Below are 21,291 nucleotides of genomic sequence, written 5' to 3' on the forward strand. Positions count from 1 at the left end.
AGTGTTGTTGTAAGTAGAAATGTTAAGATACGGTTCCACAACAGCTTAAGCTGAACTAAATTCAGTCTAACACATTCCCGCCTTTCCTGCTGACTCCAGTCGTTCTGTCCCGCTCAGTCCGTTGAACTGGCACTTGCATTTGACTGGACAGTGAGACAATTCAAGGAGCGAATCCAGGTGATAAGTAGCTCCCCAGTCTTCCCCGTGGAAGGTGACTAGTTTTCATTTGGAACAGTTCAAAACAGCTTGCTGTTTGTTTGAACACCAGGTAAAGGAGAAGGGGTGTGGATGCAAGGGCAGGACAAAGGTAGGCTTGACGTAATTCAGCCTGAGTGGCTATGAAACTACCATAGACTATGTAAATACTAGTAAAATTAGATGTGCCTGGGAATATTTCCAGGCACTAGCATGAGACTGTCTATGCTATTAAACTGTTAAAATGCTCCCTGGCATGAATTTGACCTTTCCCAATTAACACTCTCCGCAAACAATTTCTGGGCACAATTTGGTAGTTAGTGTGGTCCCAATAGGCAAATTGCAAACATAAACTCAGGTTTTCCTGTGCCAGTTGGCCTCAATGGCCAGGAATGTTTCCAGGCATGTTGAGTTTACTAGTATAGACCTATCCCTGCTGTCATATCCTGCTCCAAGATTGCAGCTACCACCACTTTTAAAAGGGGAGGTCTTGTCCTGCCAGCTCTCGGTTAGAGGAACTTAGTTCTTATGAGCTAAATTCCTAGCTTTGATAGGATTTCTGGCTGTAGAAAATCAGTTACATGTTTTCAGGACAGGCCAGAAAAACAGCTGTTGAAATTCTACTTTTATATTGTAGTGTTTAGAATTGCCTGCAAATGCCTATGTATGATAAGAGAGGACTTGTCCTGAACAGCTTATTTTCAAGAAAACTCCAAAACATAAAAGATAGGAAGACATGAAATCTACAAATAAGAACTTTTATTTCTTTTAATAATGCTGTAAGAAATGCATATTTTGCCTTCATTCTGTGGGGGGAAAAAGAGATTTATAACAGTAACTTCTTTGTGATGCAGAATGCTGGGCCACTTGCTAGACAAGAATCAAGCTTTAAGTGATTTTTCCAAGTCAGTTGCAGACTTGGGAATACAATTGCTCCTTCCTCTGCCTATTGAAAACCCCACAACCAATACATTTCCCTTTCAACTTGCAATGTTAATAAAATAAATGTACTCTTGTATCTTGAATTACTGAAGCCTGTTTCTCAGTTATAATTAGTGCTTGCTTTTTGTTTTTTTTCCACAGCTGCCTTCACAAGGGTCTCTCCACATCAGGAAATCTGAAAAAATGGGATTTTTACATCTCTCCAGGTATAATCACTTACCAGTTGTATGACCTGTCTGCCTAATGAACTCTCTCAGGGAAAAATTAAAGGAGTTATTTTAGAGGAGCATTTCGGAGCTGCTGTATACTCAGTAATGGTCTCATGGGTAGGTTTCTCTAGGACCCAGAGAAACTGGAATTGACAGAAATCTTCACCTGGATGAATTTTCCCCTTTCTTCTGATTGTATACCTTATAAGGAGTACAGGAAAACAAGGAAGTGATAACCATGTTCAGGTTACTTTTATGCAAAGCTTGTCGTCTTTACCTGTCCAGGTAGCCTTTCTTTTCATTTTTATTCATGTTTTGTCCTGATAGCATTGAAGTTTCTTCGCAGTCCAGTGTAGGTGACATCTTAACGCATACACTTTGGGAATGTATGATTTTTACGACATTCTACCTTTACACGGATGATAATTAACACGCTAATATTTTTTTGTCACACAGCCAGCACTGAAAACGAATGGGGATTGCCTTGCTTTGCCTCTTTTTCCTATTTCTGCAAAGAAATAACAATGTACAAGGTAAGGTTCAGGGCCAATCAATTCCATTTCAAAACTATTTTTACATTGTTTCTTGTTTTGATACTGACTTGCTGTCTGTGTTTACTCGGTAGTCATTCCTTTCTGGTTAATTAATTTTTTCTTTTTTTAGCAGACTGCTGTAGGGCTATCCTGTGAATTCATCTGAGATTTATGTGGTCATTACATAGCACATATATGAAAGAGACAGGAGTTTGAGCTATTTTAGTTATACTAAGCGATGTTTGATCCATTGAGAAATTTAATACTATTCATGTGACTCAGTGTTTCACTGCTACTTGCTTAATAAATTAAAATCATGTCAAGTATCTACAGATCTGAGTGAAGCAGTTTTAGGCATGTAGAGGGAACATAAATCTGTTTTTCTAATATCTCTGGTTATGTTAGCAATGTGTTAAGTGTACCACACAAGAAATAAATGTAATAATTTAACAAATGCACTGGAGAAAACAAGTAACATGTTTCCAGGGAACGGGCATCCTTAAAGCATGCAAAAGTAAGTAGGTTAATTGTCAGCAGTTGTGGTTTTCTTTAGAGTTAACATTCTACTGATAGAAATATCTTTATGAAGGAATTTTGTCATTAATTCTAAATATGGCTAAATGTGTGTTTTTTCATCTCCCACATTCGCTAAATGACAAGATTCTTCATAAATTGAATGATTAAACACATTATTAATTGTCTTTTGTCTTCTTGGATTTAAATGTAGGGAATTGTTCTCAGGAAAGTGCAGTGACTTGCGAAGATTGTTTGCTTTCTGGACCACACTGTGCTTGGTGTTTTCAAGAGGTAGGGTAAATGATACAAAAAATTTCAAAGTAAGACTTGAAGTGTTTGTAGTAGCTCTGGGTGATGAAGTACTGACTTAACTGGGTCAGCCCATGGTTTTGTGATGCATGCAGTGCTTAGGGCAGCCTTCCTGGGAATCTGAAGTGAAATTCAAATCTATACATTATGGTCTGTTGTTCCTTATTTTTTTTTCTTAAAAAAAGCTTCCTTGACATAGGCAGAAATAAAAATGCTATTAGAAGAGCTCAGGTCATTCTGAGGGCTGACTCACCCACAGTGCTCATGACAAAGTACCAGACATCAAGTTGCTTATCAGACTGGAATTTATATATTTTATACTATGCCAGACAGGGTAAACAGGTGTTGTGATCAGTTTGCATATAGGAATGGTAGATCTGTGCCTGATTTTAGATATGATGATAATGTCAATTTTATGATTAGTATGATATGGATGCAAGTATTTTGGCTAAAACACAGGCCTTTGAAATAAATATCTGGGTTTGTTTCCTACATATCTGTTACAGACTTTCTGTGTAACCTTGGGCAAGCCACTTAACATCTCTTTTTTAAAAACTTTCAAAACTTTCATCTGTAAAAGATGAAAAATGATATCTCACTACTGCATAGCAAATATTCTAGATCTTAATTCATTAATTTTTGCAAAATATTTGTGTATCACAATTAAAAATTTGCCAGAAGTAATGGAGAAATAAAATAACCTTGGACCAATGAGACTTAGGGCCATCTTTTTAAAATGCAATATGAACTGTTAGTATTTCTGAAGAACTTGTTACTTGTTATAATTTCTGAACATCAACTGGAGGAGACTACATTTGTCTTTTGGAGAACTTGACTTTTATATCTTATATAGATAGACGGAAATGATTTTGTGAATCTAATGCATCCAATATCTAGTCACTGGCAGATGATAGAACTAATAGATAGCTAACGTGTTAGGATAGTGATCAGCAAGGCATATAGTACACATTTATTTCAAATTACATGAAGTTGTCTCAAATAACTGTTTTGCATATGATAACCTAAGGACTTCTTCCCAAAGTTTGAGAAGCACTATTAAAATTATTTTCTTTTCAGTGGTGATTAATGGTGTAAAATGCTTCATGGGATCAAGTTTTGCAAGTATGTATACTTTCAAAAGAATGAAAACTGTAGAGAAACAGAGTATATATTGTCAGGTATGATAGAAGAAATGCTTTGAATATTTTTCATGATAGTTTCTAATTTATATCTTTGCTGCAGGAAGTATTTCTTCCAAAAAAATTTTTGTTAATAGCACAAAGATATCTAGGATGTCACTAATGTTTTACTTTATAAAGTATCCAAAGACCAAAGAGCACTTTTTCTTTAAAACACATTTACTAAAAACAATTTAGCAATTTGCGAAAAATGATACTACAGGAAAAAGCAATCATCAGTGTGTTTTCAGTAGTTTTTAATGTTCATACTTCTAAAACAGGGTTTTCTTGAAATGAAATTTGATCACATAATTTGGACTACTGCCATGTGTTTTCAGAAAAAAAAGAAAAACAACTTATTGATTTTTAAAAAATGTGCAATTACTGAAAACTTCAGAGCAGTAAATGTGATTTTTTTTCCTTGCTCATAGGCTCATGAACTTGTTTGATAAAGAACACACCTAGAATGCAAATGACCTAGGAGCTTTAGAGTCAGAATAAACATTAAAATGCCTCCAAGTAAACTGTTTTCTCTATAGGACAAAAACATACCCTTTATAATTATCTTTGAAATGTGAGTTTGCTTCCCCATACGTGTTTTGAAAAAACAGCTATTCAAAGTGTGTAATTACAGGAGATGATACTCTTTTCCCTGTGAAGTTTTTAGAGTAGTACATAATTTTTATATGCACTGTGTTCAAGAAGCAGTTGGTGAGAGTTTTGTCTGAGAAAAGACATCAGATTCGGTCTGAAGCACAATAAACCATTATTCCCGTCTGGTGTCTCAGGACTGCTTAAACTGAAATATATAAGATCCCTGAAACCTTTCAGCCATGAGGACTGAAATTTCAATGGGAAATGAGGGGCTAAGTCCTGTTCTAAATATATTTAAGGTAATTTTTTTCTTATTTGTATAGACAATTTCTCAGTGTCTGAATTTAGAGAACATTTGTGGTTTAATGCCTGAATCCAAAGTGGCTTATCGAAGTCTGGGAGAAGGGAATGGCCCTGTGCTGTTGGCTTATGACCGTGAACCAGGAATCAAACATTTCAGTGCTGGTTCTGACAAATGGTTCCCAGAAGGTTTTGGTCAAACGGCCTAGCAGACTAGATTCACAGAGTGGATTTATCCTTAGCATTGCATCGCTTGGCTGTTAGACATCCTGCTGACCAGGAGAATTCTGTCTCAGCTGAACGTCCAGACTCCCCGTGCAATGCATAGGAGAACCTGGTTGCCCATGAACTGGATTCACTGAGACCAGTCTCTTGGTGAGAGAATATGGCATTTGAGCTAACTGTAAAAAAGAGAGGAAAGGAATTGGACCTAGACCAGTGACAATGTAGTGAGGACTTATAACTATGAATCATCTCCTATCTTACACAGGTCATTCCTTTCTCACAGGAAATACAAAAACTGGAGGAGATGAGGAGATAAAATGTAAATATATGTGCTGAGTCAGGGACTGAAACTGCATAGGCATCTTTGTCCGCCCATTGTCCTGATAGCCAAGGCAGCAGCAAATCTGGTTGACCACAACTCCCTCCAGGCAACTTCACGCCAACTCCTTGTCTTCCTCTACTGCTCCTAGTCTTCCTTTTAGAGAGGCAGTCCAGCACAGCCCTTCATCACTGGAGCAGCAAAACTCAGCTTCATTTGTGCTACTGAGAAGCTCTGAACCATTTCTGATATATATATATATATATTTATATTTATATTTATATTTATATATTTTCCCCAGTTTGTAGCCTGGAAATTTGTAGTCTACTTCTGAAGGATCCAGGAAAGATAACTTAGGAAAACAAATGTGTTGCCATTGAGTGTAAATTTGGCTCCAGACTCCAACTGTTTTAGGGGTCTGGAAATTAAGAAAGATTGAAAACCAGTGATCTACCTCAATGAATGTTTATTTTATATAGAATACAACAACTACAACAGGGTAGGCTTGAGAGAGATCCAGAGCAGGGTACCTGGCTAGAAGTGGTTAAAGTATACTCATGACAGACGGGAAATTTAGGTTCAGAACCCTTTTCCACATAAGGTATAGTGAGGGTTTGAATTTGCCAGTTGCCCACCAGTCTAATGCTTTAATCACAAAACTGGTCATCTTGAAACTGGCTTAGATCTGATAGCCATAAAGATGGGGAAGGCTCCATTTGAGAATCCCACCAGGAATTAAACTTCAGGCACTTTCATGGCAGCTTGGTGGGATGTATGCACACACATACTGGCAGAAATCATGACACCAGCCAATCTTTGAGATAAACCTAAGAATTTAGGAGTTTTCTTCTTTAAAAGGCAGCTGATTGGAGATTTTGAAGACCTAAACTTTAGACATAACTGTAGGTAATGACAATAAAACCTAGAAGCCTCTTTGTAAATCTAACCATTAACTTCACTGTTATGCAGGGATAATACCTACTTTACAGCAGTGTTGTGGAAAGGAATGCGTATCAAGTGCTTTGAAATGAGTAACAAAAATAAACTGCAAGATATCCAGCTGATATCAATAGGCTTGTGATTTCCTCTGTATGGGAGAAGGTCAAGTAGGACGCTGGCCTAAAAGTAACTGGATAAACGTGAGTGTACTGGGAACCTCGTCTGCTCCGAAGAGTGATGGAAGCTGTGGAGCTTGTTAAACATCAGGCAGAGTAACAGGGACCTACCTGCCAGCTTTAGTAAATGTGTAAAATGAGCGCTGAGGAGAAAGAATAGGTCAGAAAAAAACAAATTGTCCCGTGAACGCAACATACCCCACCTCCAATTTCTCACAAAACTTGTAGGAATATATTATCTGTGAGATCTCATGTGTTATTAAATGACATTGACCTGTCAGCAGTTCAAAGTTATGAAGGAAAGACTGACAAATTTGCAACATAATCCTGTAAGTGATTTCCTTCGAAAAACAGGCTCATATGTGCTTTGTGTTGACATTCCCAGTACTGCAAGGAGCCAAATGTAAGTGGCACGATTCCCATTCCCCAACAATAGAAGAGTTTCTCCCAGAATACCAAATAGGTGTAAGTTACATTAATTATACACCTGTGTGACATGATCCATGGAGGGCAAATTTAGATTTCTGTGCCACCTAGATCTCTTTCCACACTGTTTTGCACTCACTGTATAACTTCTCCCTTTGTTTCCATTCCCCCTGCTTTGCATTGAGCTTGCCTTAATGAGTTGCTGGTGACGGTCAGTAAGTACTTTTACCTCATCCATTCCTTTTCCTGTTTGTTTTAGAATTATACAGACTCAGCTGGAATTCATGGAAGGTGTGATACGCCAGAAAATCTTTTATCAAAAGGATGCCAGTTGAATTTGATTGAATTTCCCATTTCCAAAGTAGAAATTCACAAAAACAAGCCCCTTAGCATCGGAATACAGAAGAACAATTCTGATGTCACACAGATTTCTCCTCAAAAATTAACTCTTTGGCTGCGACCAGGTAGGTCACTCAATTCAAATGCAGGATTTTTTTTTTTTTTTTTGCTAATGTGGTATACCTAAGCCAGCTAGACTAAATGGTCTGAAAAAAATCTTTATAGGGTAAAAATAAAATACCTGTGTTAGGTCCAAAGTTAATTGCTGTTTGGCTAACCAGATGAAAGCTAAGTTCAGTTCAGTTCAAAATACTGCCAGAAGTGCTGAGTACTTCATAAAGGTAAGGATTTATTTTCTAGTCTTCTATTCTCTTGCCATTAAGATGGCAATGAGAAAATGGAAACCCCACATGCCTCCGCAGTCCTGCTTCTGTGCCTCTCCCTGTGAAGGTCTGATAAACAGCATAGCCCAGATGCAGTATAAAATCTTGCTTTGAGGATTTGCAAGGTACCAGTGACACTTATGGAAGCTCTCCAGACCTGCCTCAGGGTAACTGAAATATGAATTTATCCTGGAGAAAATTTGGAATAAAGAAACTTAAGAAACACCCTGTTAGGTTGCATCATAGTGCTGGCACTGAAAATAAAACCCATGTGTACACTCTGATTTTTGTTCAGATTTCTAAAGCGCACAGTATTTCCCGTAAGTGCTGCCTTAAGTTTCAGCTGGTTTCATACCTAAATTTTCTAAAGCTGTATACTGCAAAAGGGGTGTTCTCATATTTTTAAGTTACAGCAATCAGAGTTGTTTCCAAATTCTATCATTACTGCTTTACTGAAGAACAGTTTAGAAAATACATAAGAACTCCTTTTGATTTTTCAGAATGTTTGGAATTTTTGTTAACAGAGAATTTTTAGAGTTGTTGTGTTAATTGTACTGATGATTTAAAAATACTTTATCATTTTCACCGTATATATAATTTTATGTACAAAATGGCATTGCTCATAACAGTCTATTTAGGAGTTTTAATATGTATCCTATATTCCTATAACTTTAATAGGACATGAAGAAACAATACAGATCAAAGTTCGCCAAACTGAAGATTATCCAATTGATCTCTATTACCTCATGGATCTTTCAGCTTCAATGGATGATGATCTGAATACAATAAAAGAATTAGGTTCAACTCTTTCCAAAGAAATGTCAAAACTGACAAGCAACTTTAGACTGGGTTTTGGATCTTTTGTTGAAAAACCAGTTTCACCGTTTATCAAAACTACAGCTGAAGAAATAAACAACCCTTGCAGGTATGCAGGGAAAGTACCTACATCTACATGCATGCCACCATTAAGTCATACTACTAATCTTTAGGACAAAATTCAGCTCAACACCCTCACTGGAGCCTCTGCCCTATTCCAGCTGTAACTGAGTCAGCAAGGAATTTATTTTAGGTTCACACTCTGATTATTATTCTGTTATATGTTATGTTATTTGAAGAACAGAGACTAGGAGTCATTCTGCTTTTTAGCTTTTGCTGCTAGTTACAAATGCATTTAATGGATTAACATACTGGTATTCCAAATAATTATGCATTCCTTTAATTTGGTTAAATATATATATAAGAATTTTTATGCTATTGCTATATTAAACTAGTGGAAATGCAAAAGGAGCGAGGAATACCGGTTTCATTTACCCTTTAATGTTGTTTTCCTTTGTTTTTTCCTTAAAACCTAGCAGTATTGCCCCAAATCTAGGTTGCCCTAGGCCTTTCCTACTCTAAGTGGAGGAAAAGCAGTGCTCTCCAAAATTCCCTTGTTTGTAGCCCTAAGCAAGAACAGAGAAGGCCAGTGGGCTCTCTGAATGTGACTAAGGAACTAGAGATCCCAATGCACTTCTAAGTATGAAAATGAGATGTGGCAGAGAGCACTGCAAGGACTGCATCTCTGCAGACACATCTTGATAGAATTACTCTGGAGGCATTTTCCATGTTTTATGCAGACCTGTTTGCATAATCCAGCTAAATGAAAATATCTATGCGCTATGATTCTTTTTATGTTTTTCACTAGATCTATCTCAGATACAGAAGAGAGATACGTAACTAAAAACTAATCAGGACAGATAGATTGCAGTGGCAAAGTAGCCATTGCAGTGATTTTATTCCTGCATTATCCATAAGCTATCTCACTTGTTTTGCAGAAGTGTCCCATATGAGTGCTTACCTACCTTTGGATACAAACATGTTTTGCCATTGACAAATGATTCAGAAAGATTCAATGAAATTGTGAAAGAACAGAGAATCTCTGCTAATATAGATACTCCAGAGGGAGGATTTGATGCGATTATGCAGGCAGCTGTTTGCAAGGTAATTGAAACTTCTAGGTATAATATTAATTATTCTGTATTTTAGCACTTCTAGTATTTATGGTTGTACTTCAAAGAAGCAGATCATTATTTTTCAAGATTTTTAATGCAGTCCAAAAGCCTAGTCAGATTTGTGTGAAGTCAGTGCAATGGACCCTGACAGCATCAGTGGAAGAGCAGTCAGACTGTAAGACACAGTCAAATTATATTTTATTGCTACTTTTGATTGGTATCAAGTTAAGCATATATATTGCAACATTATAGTCTTTTTCTTTAATTTCCAGGGGTAAAAAATATAAACTGTGCAATGACTGGGTCTGCTTTCTTGATTGTTTTTTCTTTAAATATTTTTGATTAACCATATTTAGAGAAGTAAGCAGACTGACATGGACACAGCCAGCACACTTTACTAAACACAAGACTGGAAAGAGAAAATGTTTGACAAAGACAATGGAATGACACCATCTCTAAAAAGAGCTGTTTTGATGTTTTGGATAGTCACTTTAAAATGATTCCATTCATTTGCTTTGAGATGCCTTTCTCCAGATTGTTTGCTGCTTTTCTATATTGTGAGTATAGTACAGCTTGCTGAACTAATGTATTTTAAATTACAGGAAAAAATTGGATGGAGGAATGATTCTTTACATTTGCTGGTGTTTGTGAGTGATGCTGATTCCCATTTTGGGATGGACAGTAAACTGGCAGGGATTGTTATTCCTAATGACGGGAACTGTCATTTGGACCACAATAATGAATATTCCATGTCAACTGTTCTGGTAATTTGCTGTGTGTCTTGTACAACCCTAGCATTGTGCAAATGTAAAGACTAACATGAGCAAATTGGAAGACTCACAAAAGTGTATCTTCAGCAATGATATGTGGAAAAGTTGGGGGATCCGGGTGTTTGGTGTCATCTATTTTATTTGTAACTGTAGTTTTACTCAAAAGAGAACAGTGTGTATCTAAGAAACTACGGTAGATTATAATTAGAAAAAAATGTGTGGATCTTATTCCTGCTAACCTGGAAAGCACATGGAACAGGACCAACTAGTATTTTATTCTGAAGGGAAAGCAAAATATGCATTAATCCTGTACCCTTAAAGGGCGTGAATTCAGGAGGAGTTCAGGAATATGTAGGGCACTGTTCATGTAGAAAAACTTCCAATGTAAAAACTAGTACAAATACTCAGTTCTGGTACAGTATTATTCTTCAGACTACATTCTGCTGAGTTAAATGTCCCAGTATGAAGGTAGACACTGTAGTTGTTTCAAAGGGTAGAGGAAATTATATACACTATCTTTTATTTTGTATATATGTAGTACCTAATTAAGTATTTATCCTATACTGAGAAAAAAGTATTAATTGTAACAATTCGAATGTGTGCTTCATGGGAGAGTGTTAGGAACTGTATGTCTATAAAAAACAGATTGATGAGGCTCTCTTCTATTTGTTTTCAGGAGTATCCCACAATTGGACAATTAATTGACAAACTTGTGCAAAACAATGTTTTACTAATTTTTGCTGTAACAAAGGAGCAAATTCACATATATGAGGTGAGCAAATTAAAATGTTTGATTCTCCAGTGTTAGCTCTAATGTTCACCCTTTTTCCCAGCTGAGACAGTAATTCTAGTATTAAGGATCCAAACCTGCAAGATATTTATGTAATAAAAATAGCTAGTAAATTATATATCAGAGTTAGAGGAAGGCTCTTTTACTTAGGAAGTACTTCTTTTATTGATTTTGATGTTCTTATGTAACTTTTAAATTGTATTTCAAGTTGAATCACACTGTAATTTTTAAGTCAATAGACAAGGATGGTCAAACTAAACTTTTCTGAACTATTCAGTGTAATCATTATGATTAGCCTTTTGTATTTTTTGAGGCTAGGTAAGGACAGTTGAACCTGTTTTTACTTTTATAAGATAATAATACATTCTGAAAAAAACACCTTCACACTCATCTCCGAGATAAGGGTTTCTTTTCAGTTGTAGTTTTATTCATTTTTCCTTGTTTCTTTGTCTCCTTCCAATGAGACAAAAAGGAAACTAGCAGCAAGATTAAAAACACAAAATATGATGGACAAAGTCCTCTCACCTCATGTATCACTCCTCATTTGCACTGAGGGACAAGAAAACTCTTTATTGCAGGAATGGTTGACATTAAGTCTCACAGGCTTTCCTGTTCTATGAAGTCGTGTCATGGGAAATGGGAGCAGGAAGAGAAGGGAGAGTGGAGGAGCAGTGGTTATGAATATGCAAAATCCATATTTCTAATAAATTGAATATAATTCATACCTGCAGCTCTATCCATACATAGTTCCTCTTGCAGCTGAGATAAATCTAGAACTGATACCAAAAGAAGGAGGACATACGAAGCGTTCTGCAACTCTGTGTCTGTTCACAGGTTGTCTGGAGAGTCCTATCCACCAACTAAGCTAAACCAGCTGTAACGTTTGTCTGGTAACACATGTCCATTTTCCTAGATGTCACAGTTTGTCACTAAACTGGCTGGACTAGTACTATACAATTTGGAGCCTTTCTTCTGTCTCTAGGGTCCAGAAATAAAGATTCATAATTCTAAAGAACCTGTTTTAAAGATACAGTAGGTAATACAAATCTGAATCATTCAGATGAAAATGTGACACTAGAGTCCTGTTTACAGGTCCTACATATGCCCTTGAAAGTATACTATGTTTTTGAAAGACAGCACGGTAAGGCTTATACGATTTTTGTATTTGCTTTCACTGATTTTCCACATCACATACAGGATAGTAAGCAGGGCATAACAACTATAGATACCTGAATAAGTGACAGAAAGCAGTATTGAAAAGATGAAAGCAGTAGATAGAATATATTCAATGGGATTGCTATATATGCTACAAGATAGAAGATAGTCACACTTTATTCTTCTAACAAAGAAAGTAACAAGAACAAAAATTCTACAGTTGGATTTACAATGGCTTGCCTTTTTTTTAGTTATAAACCTTCGTTTAGTGTTCCCAGTGAACAAAAAGTGCCACTTGATAACTTTGATACTGGTATAACACTGACACAGAGATACTGAAACAGAAAACCTCTGATAAGAACACTGTTGGCCAACTCTGAGGGTGACCACCAACAATTTCCAAGGGGAAATATAATGCAAGTAAAAGAAAAGTTTCTTTGGATAAAAAAAGGCTCTGTTAATCAATGAGTTGCTTCCAAGCCACTTTGTGCAGCACCTATTAAAGCACCTATTAAAGTTAATGAAAAGAATTCACATGCCATTAATTAGGCCCCTTTTAAGAAAAATGTTCAGCAATATTTAGATTTAATAAAAGCTTTTCAATGCCACAAATTTTAACTAATTTATCCTACGACTATAGAATCCCACTACACTTGTGATTGACTACTAATATTGTTGACCTAAATTTTCCTTGTTTTAGCTGGTAAAAATAGTTTTCTATAAAATCCTTTTATTTTGATTGTAACAAAATGTTGCATTAGTATTTGGAATTTTCATGGAAGAATTATAGAATGAGAGGTGAAATATATGTGCTTGACATTGATTTGCCTGCCTTTAGCTTATTTTTATCCAATTTAGTAACCATACTCAGAAATAAGTTGGAAAACCTTTATGAAATGGAGGAAGTATCTTGATCACAACCTATAAATATATACAGGCAAAACTGAAGTTTTATTGTTGAGAGTTCTTCAGCGCAACGAACGCCTGCTAGATCCAATGTCTGGGGTAGAATTAATTAGCTGAGAGCTGAATTAAAACCAAATCTCAGTTACTACTTCTCGTGTTAGTACATTATATCCTTTTTTTGACAAAAGATGAGTTAGGAAAGTCATCAAGAGTTTCAAGATATATTCAGCGCTATTAGGAGGAAAATTGATCATAGTTTCAAAAACATAGTTTCTTTGATGAATAAAGAATGAATGCCAGTCGTGCTTAGGAATCTGCAGCAAAAGATCTCTGTTTGACAAGAGTGCTTTATTAAAAAATCATAATAATGAAAAAGAAAAGCACAGCAACAAATGCCATTGGATACAAATAATAGTTCAGTTAACTAAAATATATTCTTTCTAACACCAAACCTACCTAGCTGTTCCTGTCTGGGATGCCATTTTAGATGATGTATTTTGCCCCCACTTTTGAGGGTTCAACATTCAAATTATTTTTTTAAAATGCCAGGTAATCAGTGCTCCACGATGCAGAGTGCCTCCACCTTTGTCAAGGTCATAATCTGAGAATCAGTTTATGAAAGATCTCACTAACTTGTAGCTTTTGCTAAAAATCTGGAGTATTACTCAGGACGACTCTACAACTGGAACCAATCCATGAAACACTGGGTGTCTTCTCTGAGCTATGCAGGGAACAGAAATAGAAAACAGTATTATAGAGAACCTCAGGGGCTCATCTACACTCTCTGCAGTGACATAGAACCTTTTTCCTAACCTTTCTTTCCTATCTCCCAGGTAGTTATTAACCCAGAGTAGTACCTTTCTTCTTATTCCTTTACCTCTAGCTTTTAGTGAGGAACATCGTACAAGTTTATCGTAGCAGCAAGCTCACCTTATTGGCCACCTCTCAAAAAAATTTGGAGGCACCATCACACAGTGGTACATGGCCAGGCAGTCTCAAGCACAGGTTGCCACTGGTCTTGAAGGCTGCAGGGATTGCGGGAGGGCCCTGAACTGGTACCTGGGCACCACATTAAACCATTCTTGACTGGTGCTTTCCCTAACACTTTTTAAATTGAAGATTCTGCAATCTCCCTTAGAAATCCCTTCCCAAACTTAATTATCCTTTGAAGCAGAAACCTTTTCCCCAAATAACTCATCTAAAATCTATTTGAACTCAGCATCTAATTATATCAGACCCCCAAATTGTCCACGACTATTTATAATTCCATTCTTAGGGATAAACATACATTAAAATGACTGTGAGAACTTAGAAAGCAGCTCTTTAAATAGATTTGATAGATTCCATTAGTCTTAACTGTAGTATTCAGACTGTCAAATATATGTTATATTTCCAGCCCTGTATAATCCCCCGAAGTTTAGCCCAGAAGAGTTCTGTCATTTAATATTCTTGATCCCCTTCAGACTGAATTTGAAGCTTATCCTCTTACAAGTGTGTGTGCATTATTATCTAACACACAAATACTATGGATTGCACAAATGCAGAATATATATGCTTGTAACATTGCATTCTTGTCAGGGAAAGCATCAGACCTAAATTTTCTCCCTCTTTTAGATAGCTGTACAGTAGCTGTATGGTTGCATGGGATCATCAAACTTAAACTCAGCATTGCTTTGCATGACTGCAAGGACTTTTAAAACAGCATTGTTCATGTTGAAACATTTATAAGGCTACTGAAAATTAAATGCAAGAGAGGGGAGGAAGTTCCTTGCACTGAGTCCTGATTGTGGAGGGTCATGACAGGGTTAAACTGGTGGAAAGTTGCAAGTAGCAAGCAACAGGAGCCTCAGACAAACGTACCCAAGGACACYGGTGCAGCTGGGAATGATACATCCTGAGAAAGTACAGATAAACTAGCAGAAGCCAGTGGGAACCAAGGTTAAGGGCAAGACAGCTTTTCTAAACAAGTAGCAAGGTACAAGGCATGACCGCTGCGTGCGTGATCGGTGTAATGATTGGCTCCCTGTGACATAATCTGCATGGTGATTGGCCTAGCCAAGTGTGTCTGTGAAACCACTGAAGCAGCTAACCAACCAAAGTGGCCAAGGCGCCGCGGGCCTGCATGCCATGACTGCACAAACATATATAAGATAGGCAAATTGCTGAATAAAGTKGGAATTGAATCTGCATTCTGTGACTGCGTATGATTCTTTCCCGCTACTCCCGCGGACCGCGACACCTGATAATTTGAGATTATTTATAAAAAAGGATTAAAAAAAAAGTTCTTTTAAAATATGTTCACATATGTCTACCTTTATTGCATTGTTAGTCTCAGCTGAAAGTCTTAGCAAAGCAGCAGGGAATATATTTATTCTTAAAAGAACTATTTACCTGAGAAGTATCTGTGAATATTGCAATAACAATAATAGTTTGACAAACTCTGTAATCCTATTTTGTTATAAAAGAACATAAAAGTGTTTACGTTTTCATGAAGTAGTTAATTTTGCCTAAAATTTTGAATATCTTAAAACTGGAGATTAGCAAACAGTTGGTATTATTTGTTTTTGAGCAGAATTCTTTAAAAAACTGTTCAAATTTATATGAGGGAAAAATCCCTCTTTATTCCTAAGTAAGTAGGATTGCTGTACAAGCAGAAATTGCTCTTTTTTGAACAATTTTTTTCTTTTTACATCAGAGGAGAATGTGTTTCAGACTGTATTTTACTACTGCAGCTAAAAACACTCCAATCTCTACCTTTGTTCAGAATTTCAAATGATTATTATAAATTTGGCACGATACTCCACTCTCCTTGTTTATACTGCAAATTCTCCTCTCATTTACACTGCTGAAAATTTGACATAACCCCAGTGAACTCAAAGATGTACTTCTCAGATTTCACTAGCATGAATAAGAGTATCTCTAAAAAAAGGTAATTCACCTTTTAATAAATATTTGCCGAAAGACTAAATTCAGTGAGATCCTCTGGATAGGTTAATGATGGTAGCACTCCAAAAGCATCAGTCTACCTCACCTTGTTAATGGTTAATCAAAAATATATGCTAAAAAGGTAAGGCTTAACAGATGAACTAGAGGTTTACACTGAGACTGGGCATGCACCATCATCCTTGCGTGACAATGCAGAAAATTTTTGTTCAAAGACAAAAGATAAAATAAAGTTCTCAGAATAGTATATCCCTGCTGTTTGTTTTGCATGCCACAGATTAAAGGCTTCTATACTTAAAGTTCCAGATTTATTGCTTCTTTTTTTATAATCAGCTCATGAAACATTGCTGCTTACAAAATGCCAAGTTTCTATATTCTAAGAAGAATCCTTCCGACAGCACTAATTACAGGAGGAGTCAGGAATGCAAAATCACCAGCTGTAGCATCAAATATATTTAATCCCACTGATTTACAATAGCACTTTAGAAATCTAACGAATGATAAGTATTCTAAATATAATATATAAAGTAATCACAGTGCTTTTGGAAATGTAAAGTATAGGAGGGAATAAGAGTATCAAATTATCCATGTTTATTATTAGCTCTTTGGAATTTTTTTTAATTAAAATAACAGCATTGATCCTATGATAAATCGCAGAAGAAAACAAATGCTGCAATGTGTGCTTTTAACTATGAATGCTTATTACTTTCAATAGGCATAGGTACAACTAAGAGAAGTGCACACAGTTAACAATCAGGCAAGATGAATTTTAAACAAGCATATTTAAAATCTAGCTGATGGATGTCATGTTAGTGTCACAATGCAATTTAATGCAAAAAGGAAAAAAACCTCATCACTGAAATCAATTATTCAATTGTCAATGTATTATAAACATAAAGTCAGCATGCAGTCAGTCACAGTCACTGATCATTGGCAAAAGTGTGGAGTGTTACGCTGATCACAAAACAGCAGCATTTTTTTAAGGGCCTTTGTTCTAAGTACTTGTAGCCCTTAGTTTAAACTTCTTAACTTCTGTGCCCTCACTGACAAGAACTTAAGATGCTTAGTTGCTTGCAAAAATAAAGAGACTGCTATTGAAGGACCCCACACTCTCAAATATTACAGCAACAATAGAGCAATCAAATCTGGTTTGGGTTATTTTTATTGAAGAAAAACATAACTGTTGACAGAAGATATCTTCATTCTAAAATTAAAAAAACATAGCTGGAAAACACTACAGTATCAAACTTTGAAGCCTACATAGGTGATTTAGCAATATGTGTCCCTTTCAGTGAAACTAGCTCTTCTCCACTGGACTCCTTAAATAGGATACGTGTTATTGAGGTGTATGAGGGTCCTTGAAAACGTTACTATTATTTATTTTAGTTGGCTACAGTATATTTTGTTCTTTTCCAGCAGCTTGGTCCTTGTTACCTAGGTGTTTTTTTAATGCTTTTTTTTTTTAATTGATGTTTCCAGAACTATGCAAAGCTTATTCCTGGAGCTACTGTTGGACGACTACAGAAAGATTCTGGAAATATTCTCCAGCTGATCATTGCTGCATATCAGGTAAGGTGCCTGTAATGTGTTTTCTTCCTGCATGTCTATATTCTCAAAATTAGATTGCCATTTTGTAAAAACAGGTGTTTTGGGTTCTTTTCTCCATTGATCACAAGACCATCATTGCTTATGCATAGGTGCCGACCTTTACGGGAAATCTCTTTTTCTCTCAGAGGATTAAGTGAGTGTGGAAACAGTGGTTTTATTTGTAATAATATTATTACAGATAATATTATTACATTATATTCTCATGATATCCTCCTGAAAGGCTTAGTTAATAGAATGGTTTGGTAGGATTCACCCTCCAGATTAGGAAGTCACAAAAGTTATTTAGAAATTGTTGTTAAAAATCAGGATGTAGAGCCACCACTGAGACCCCTTCGCTGGTCATGCAATTCGTTATAAATTTGTGTTAATTATTAGCTATAGAACTGTCACTGGGCAAAGGAAATGGAAACAATGCATATAACCAGTACTTGTTTTCACTATGTAGCCCCATATGAAAAGAGTGAATGAGAGGTGATGGAAGGTACCATGGCATCAGCAATTTTCTAGCAGCACTTTGCTGAAAAGCTTCTTTTATACATTCGACCTGGATTCTGTGTGTTTTATCTCTGTTTATTTCCAATGAATGTTAAATCTCTGTTAACTGCAGATACCATAATTACTTCAGATTGAGTATTGTGTTATTTAGAACTATATCCAGTTTTCATGCTTTTCCAAAGAAAACTCCTACAAAATTTCTGTCACTTCTTACTTGAATAGGAATGCTAAATTTCATGTTAGTGTGTCATTTGTCTTGTCTTCTTCATAGTCCTCTGTTTCAGACTTACTCTAAAGATTTCTTTAACATAGGTGTTCAAGTCTTCCCCTGTGATGCAGCTCTATTTCTATCAGTAACTGTCACCAGAGCATATATACAATTGTTCTGCAAGAATATCTGGAAAAGAAGCACTATTCTGTGGTGAATGCTATTCTCTGCTTTAGCAATTTGATACTGCCCCTGTGAGGCTGTTTCGATGTTTTTAAAGCAGAATACAAGCTGAGAAAGAGGACTTGAATGAGTTTCTTTAGATAATACAGGGAAATATGAAAAGATGACAGGAACATAAACACAGTACTGCTCTTCAGAGCTTTGTTTGTAAAATGCATCCCAGCTTCCTTGTTCTTTTCTTTCAGAGGAATGTTTTTAGACATTTTTACAAGTTTTAACACAGAGACAGATACATCTACTTATATGCTGATATATCATGGATTTCTCTCTTCATTCTCCCCCTCCCACTTTTTATTAAAAACCTGCTCTACCATTGCTACAATTAAAAATAGTTCTATGAAATGCCATTTTCTATTTCTTTACTTAAAACTCTTCCATTGTTCCTCCTATAAGCTGAATAAGAAAATTATTATTATATCCAAAATTATTTTGGTCTTGATGATAGAAAAGCAAACTAAATTCTTTTAACTCTTACAAAATCAATACAATTGTTTTGTTATGATTTTCAAATGAAATATAAATACCAGAAGATTCCCTATGCTATGGAAAATTAAATATTCAAAGAACTTTAAGATTAATCTTCAGACTCTACAAATAGTAATAAATTCAGAGGAAAAACTTTACATGAGTAAAGTCAGTGCTAAACTTGTAGTGGAACCAGGATTTCACTTCTGGAATCTAACGTATCATTAGTACAATCTGTCTCCCATCAGGATTTCTTGAAACTGGTACTGTAAAGTATAGACAGAGGTACCTACATTTAACAGCTGGAAATGGGCAGCATTTTGTTGCCCGGTGAGTAATGGTAAAATAATTGTCCCAGTGCTGTGTCCTGGTGAGTCTGCTGTAACATTGTGTTAGGTGCAGAACAGTGATTCTTCTAATCGCATTGTTATGGCATCTTCCTCCTTCTTTCTGGAAGCTGTGAAGATATTTTTCTACATCCCTCCCTTTCATGTTTGCCAGCTAGGACAAAGGCTGTTTCTCCATTCTGTCCCAGAACAGTGGTAGATATGCTCTTTCTAAGAAATAAAAGCATAAGACATGACCTTCATAGTCAGAGCAATGGTCCATCTAGCGCAGTGTTCTGTCTCTGGCAATGGCAACAGGAGATGCTGTTTAGGGAGAGCGTGTCAGTCTGGCCAGTTTTTGCAGTCCATCTCCCCTCATATTTCCCCAGGATCTACAACTGTTTTATTAGGGATACTGGAGAGCACATCCTTGCCTGTTTCCTACCTGCTGTGCATGAAGTTTTTCCTAATCCCCTTTTTGAACTTAATGATATTTTCTGTCTCCACATCTTCCTGCAGCAAAAAGGAGATCAATTGTTAAGAAGTACTTTCTTTTTCTCATTTCAAACTAATCTCTATGTTTTAAAATTTCACTGAGTGCCCCTTACTTCAAGCCCTGCAGGACTGGGTGAATAACAGCTCTGCATTCAGCTTATCTTCTTCTGGTCCTCATGATTTTGTACTCTTTCATCACCTAGACACGTCTCACACTCCATATCTTCTCTCCAGACTGGAGAATCCCAGCATTTTTAATCTCTCCTCAGCTGCTCCATCCCCTTGTGACTTTAGACGACCTTCTCTTTACCTTCTCTGGCTCCACTGTGTCTCTCCTGAGATGTGGAGACCAGAACAGCATGCAGTACTCAAGACAGGGTACATTAAGGTTTTATAAAGAAGCAAAAGGATGCCCCCTCTCTTGTTCTCTTGTATTGATGGCCAGCATAGTGTTGGCTTTTTGGTTGCTGCTGCACTTTGAGCGGATGATTGCACAGAGCTGTCAGTGGTGACCTCAGATGCCCTTTCCTGAGCTGTTATGGCCGATTCCAAGTTCAGCTGTCCTGCGGGGCACAGTTTGGACGGGGTTATGAAATCAGTGCTCGCTCCCCTCCCATAGCAGCAGGAAGGTGGCTGCAGGAATGGTGCTCCTGCAGTTGGGTCATAACTCATTCTGTCCTAATTCAGGTACAGTGTGTCTAGACCATTCACCAGAATTGCTCATAGGTTCTTAAAATCCCGCATACATTTCAAAGTTACAAAGTATACAAGTAGCAGCATGTCATGCTTTCAAAATTTCCTAGAGCCAATTTTATTACATTTAACCTTAAAGGTTAACGATCCTATTGCTTCATGATTAAAAATCTTCCAAGCAGGAAATACTGAGAAACACCTTTTTTGACATGAGTGAAGAAATCAGAATTTTTTAGGGTGGGAAGGGGGAAACAAGGGTAGACTTATGGTTAAAAATCACATGCAAAACAGAAGAGCTAATTCCATTTTTGTCACAGACCTTCTATGATGCTCTCAGCAGTGTAATTCAACTCCAAATGTCTCTGTTTCTTCACCTGAAAAATAGGAATAAATAAGTATTTGCCCCACGGAGTAGTAAAAATCTTTTAACACTTTTAAAGTGCTTTAGAGTCTGTGCTTGCTGTACAAACACAAGATTTGCTAATATCATTCATGCATGTGTTGCTATCTAAAAGCTTCAAGAGAGGAAGTAAGCAAGTTAAGAAAGCCTGAGCTGTCAAAATATTTGTTATAAGGAATTCTCATGTTCTTCCCTGGTATGATTCATTTTCTTCTGTAAG

The 21,291-nt window shown here is 36.5% G+C and overlaps 1 protein-coding gene across 3 annotated transcripts in view; it reads left to right on the forward strand.

Annotated features, from left to right (window-relative positions):
* The first annotated feature begins 1,818 nt into the window (after window positions 1-1,818).
* Window positions 1,819-21,291, forward strand: part of ITGB6 (integrin subunit beta 6) — a 37,018-nt gene continuing 17,545 nt past the window's right edge. For 2 of the 3 annotated variants that reach the window (XM_026078008.1, XM_026078012.1), the window contains exons 1-8: window positions 1,819-1,879; window positions 2,607-2,686; window positions 7,121-7,325; window positions 8,262-8,508; window positions 9,398-9,563; window positions 10,177-10,338; window positions 11,021-11,116; window positions 17,618-17,707. In XM_026078008.1, coding sequence (XP_025933793.1) covers window positions 1,819-1,879; window positions 2,607-2,686; window positions 7,121-7,325; window positions 8,262-8,508; window positions 9,398-9,563; window positions 10,177-10,338; window positions 11,021-11,116; window positions 17,618-17,707 — 1,107 coding nt within the window. The remainder of the gene's footprint in view (window positions 1,880-2,606; window positions 2,687-7,120; window positions 7,326-8,261; window positions 8,509-9,397; window positions 9,564-10,176; window positions 10,339-11,020; window positions 11,117-17,617; window positions 17,708-21,291) is intronic. The other variant, XM_026078009.1, reaches the window with a different exon arrangement.

Source organism: Apteryx rowi, unplaced genomic scaffold (genome assembly GCF_003343035.1).
Source record: "Apteryx rowi isolate R43461 unplaced genomic scaffold, aptRow1 scaffold_47, whole genome shotgun sequence".
Taxonomy (NCBI): Eukaryota; Metazoa; Chordata; class Aves; order Apterygiformes; family Apterygidae; genus Apteryx; species Apteryx rowi.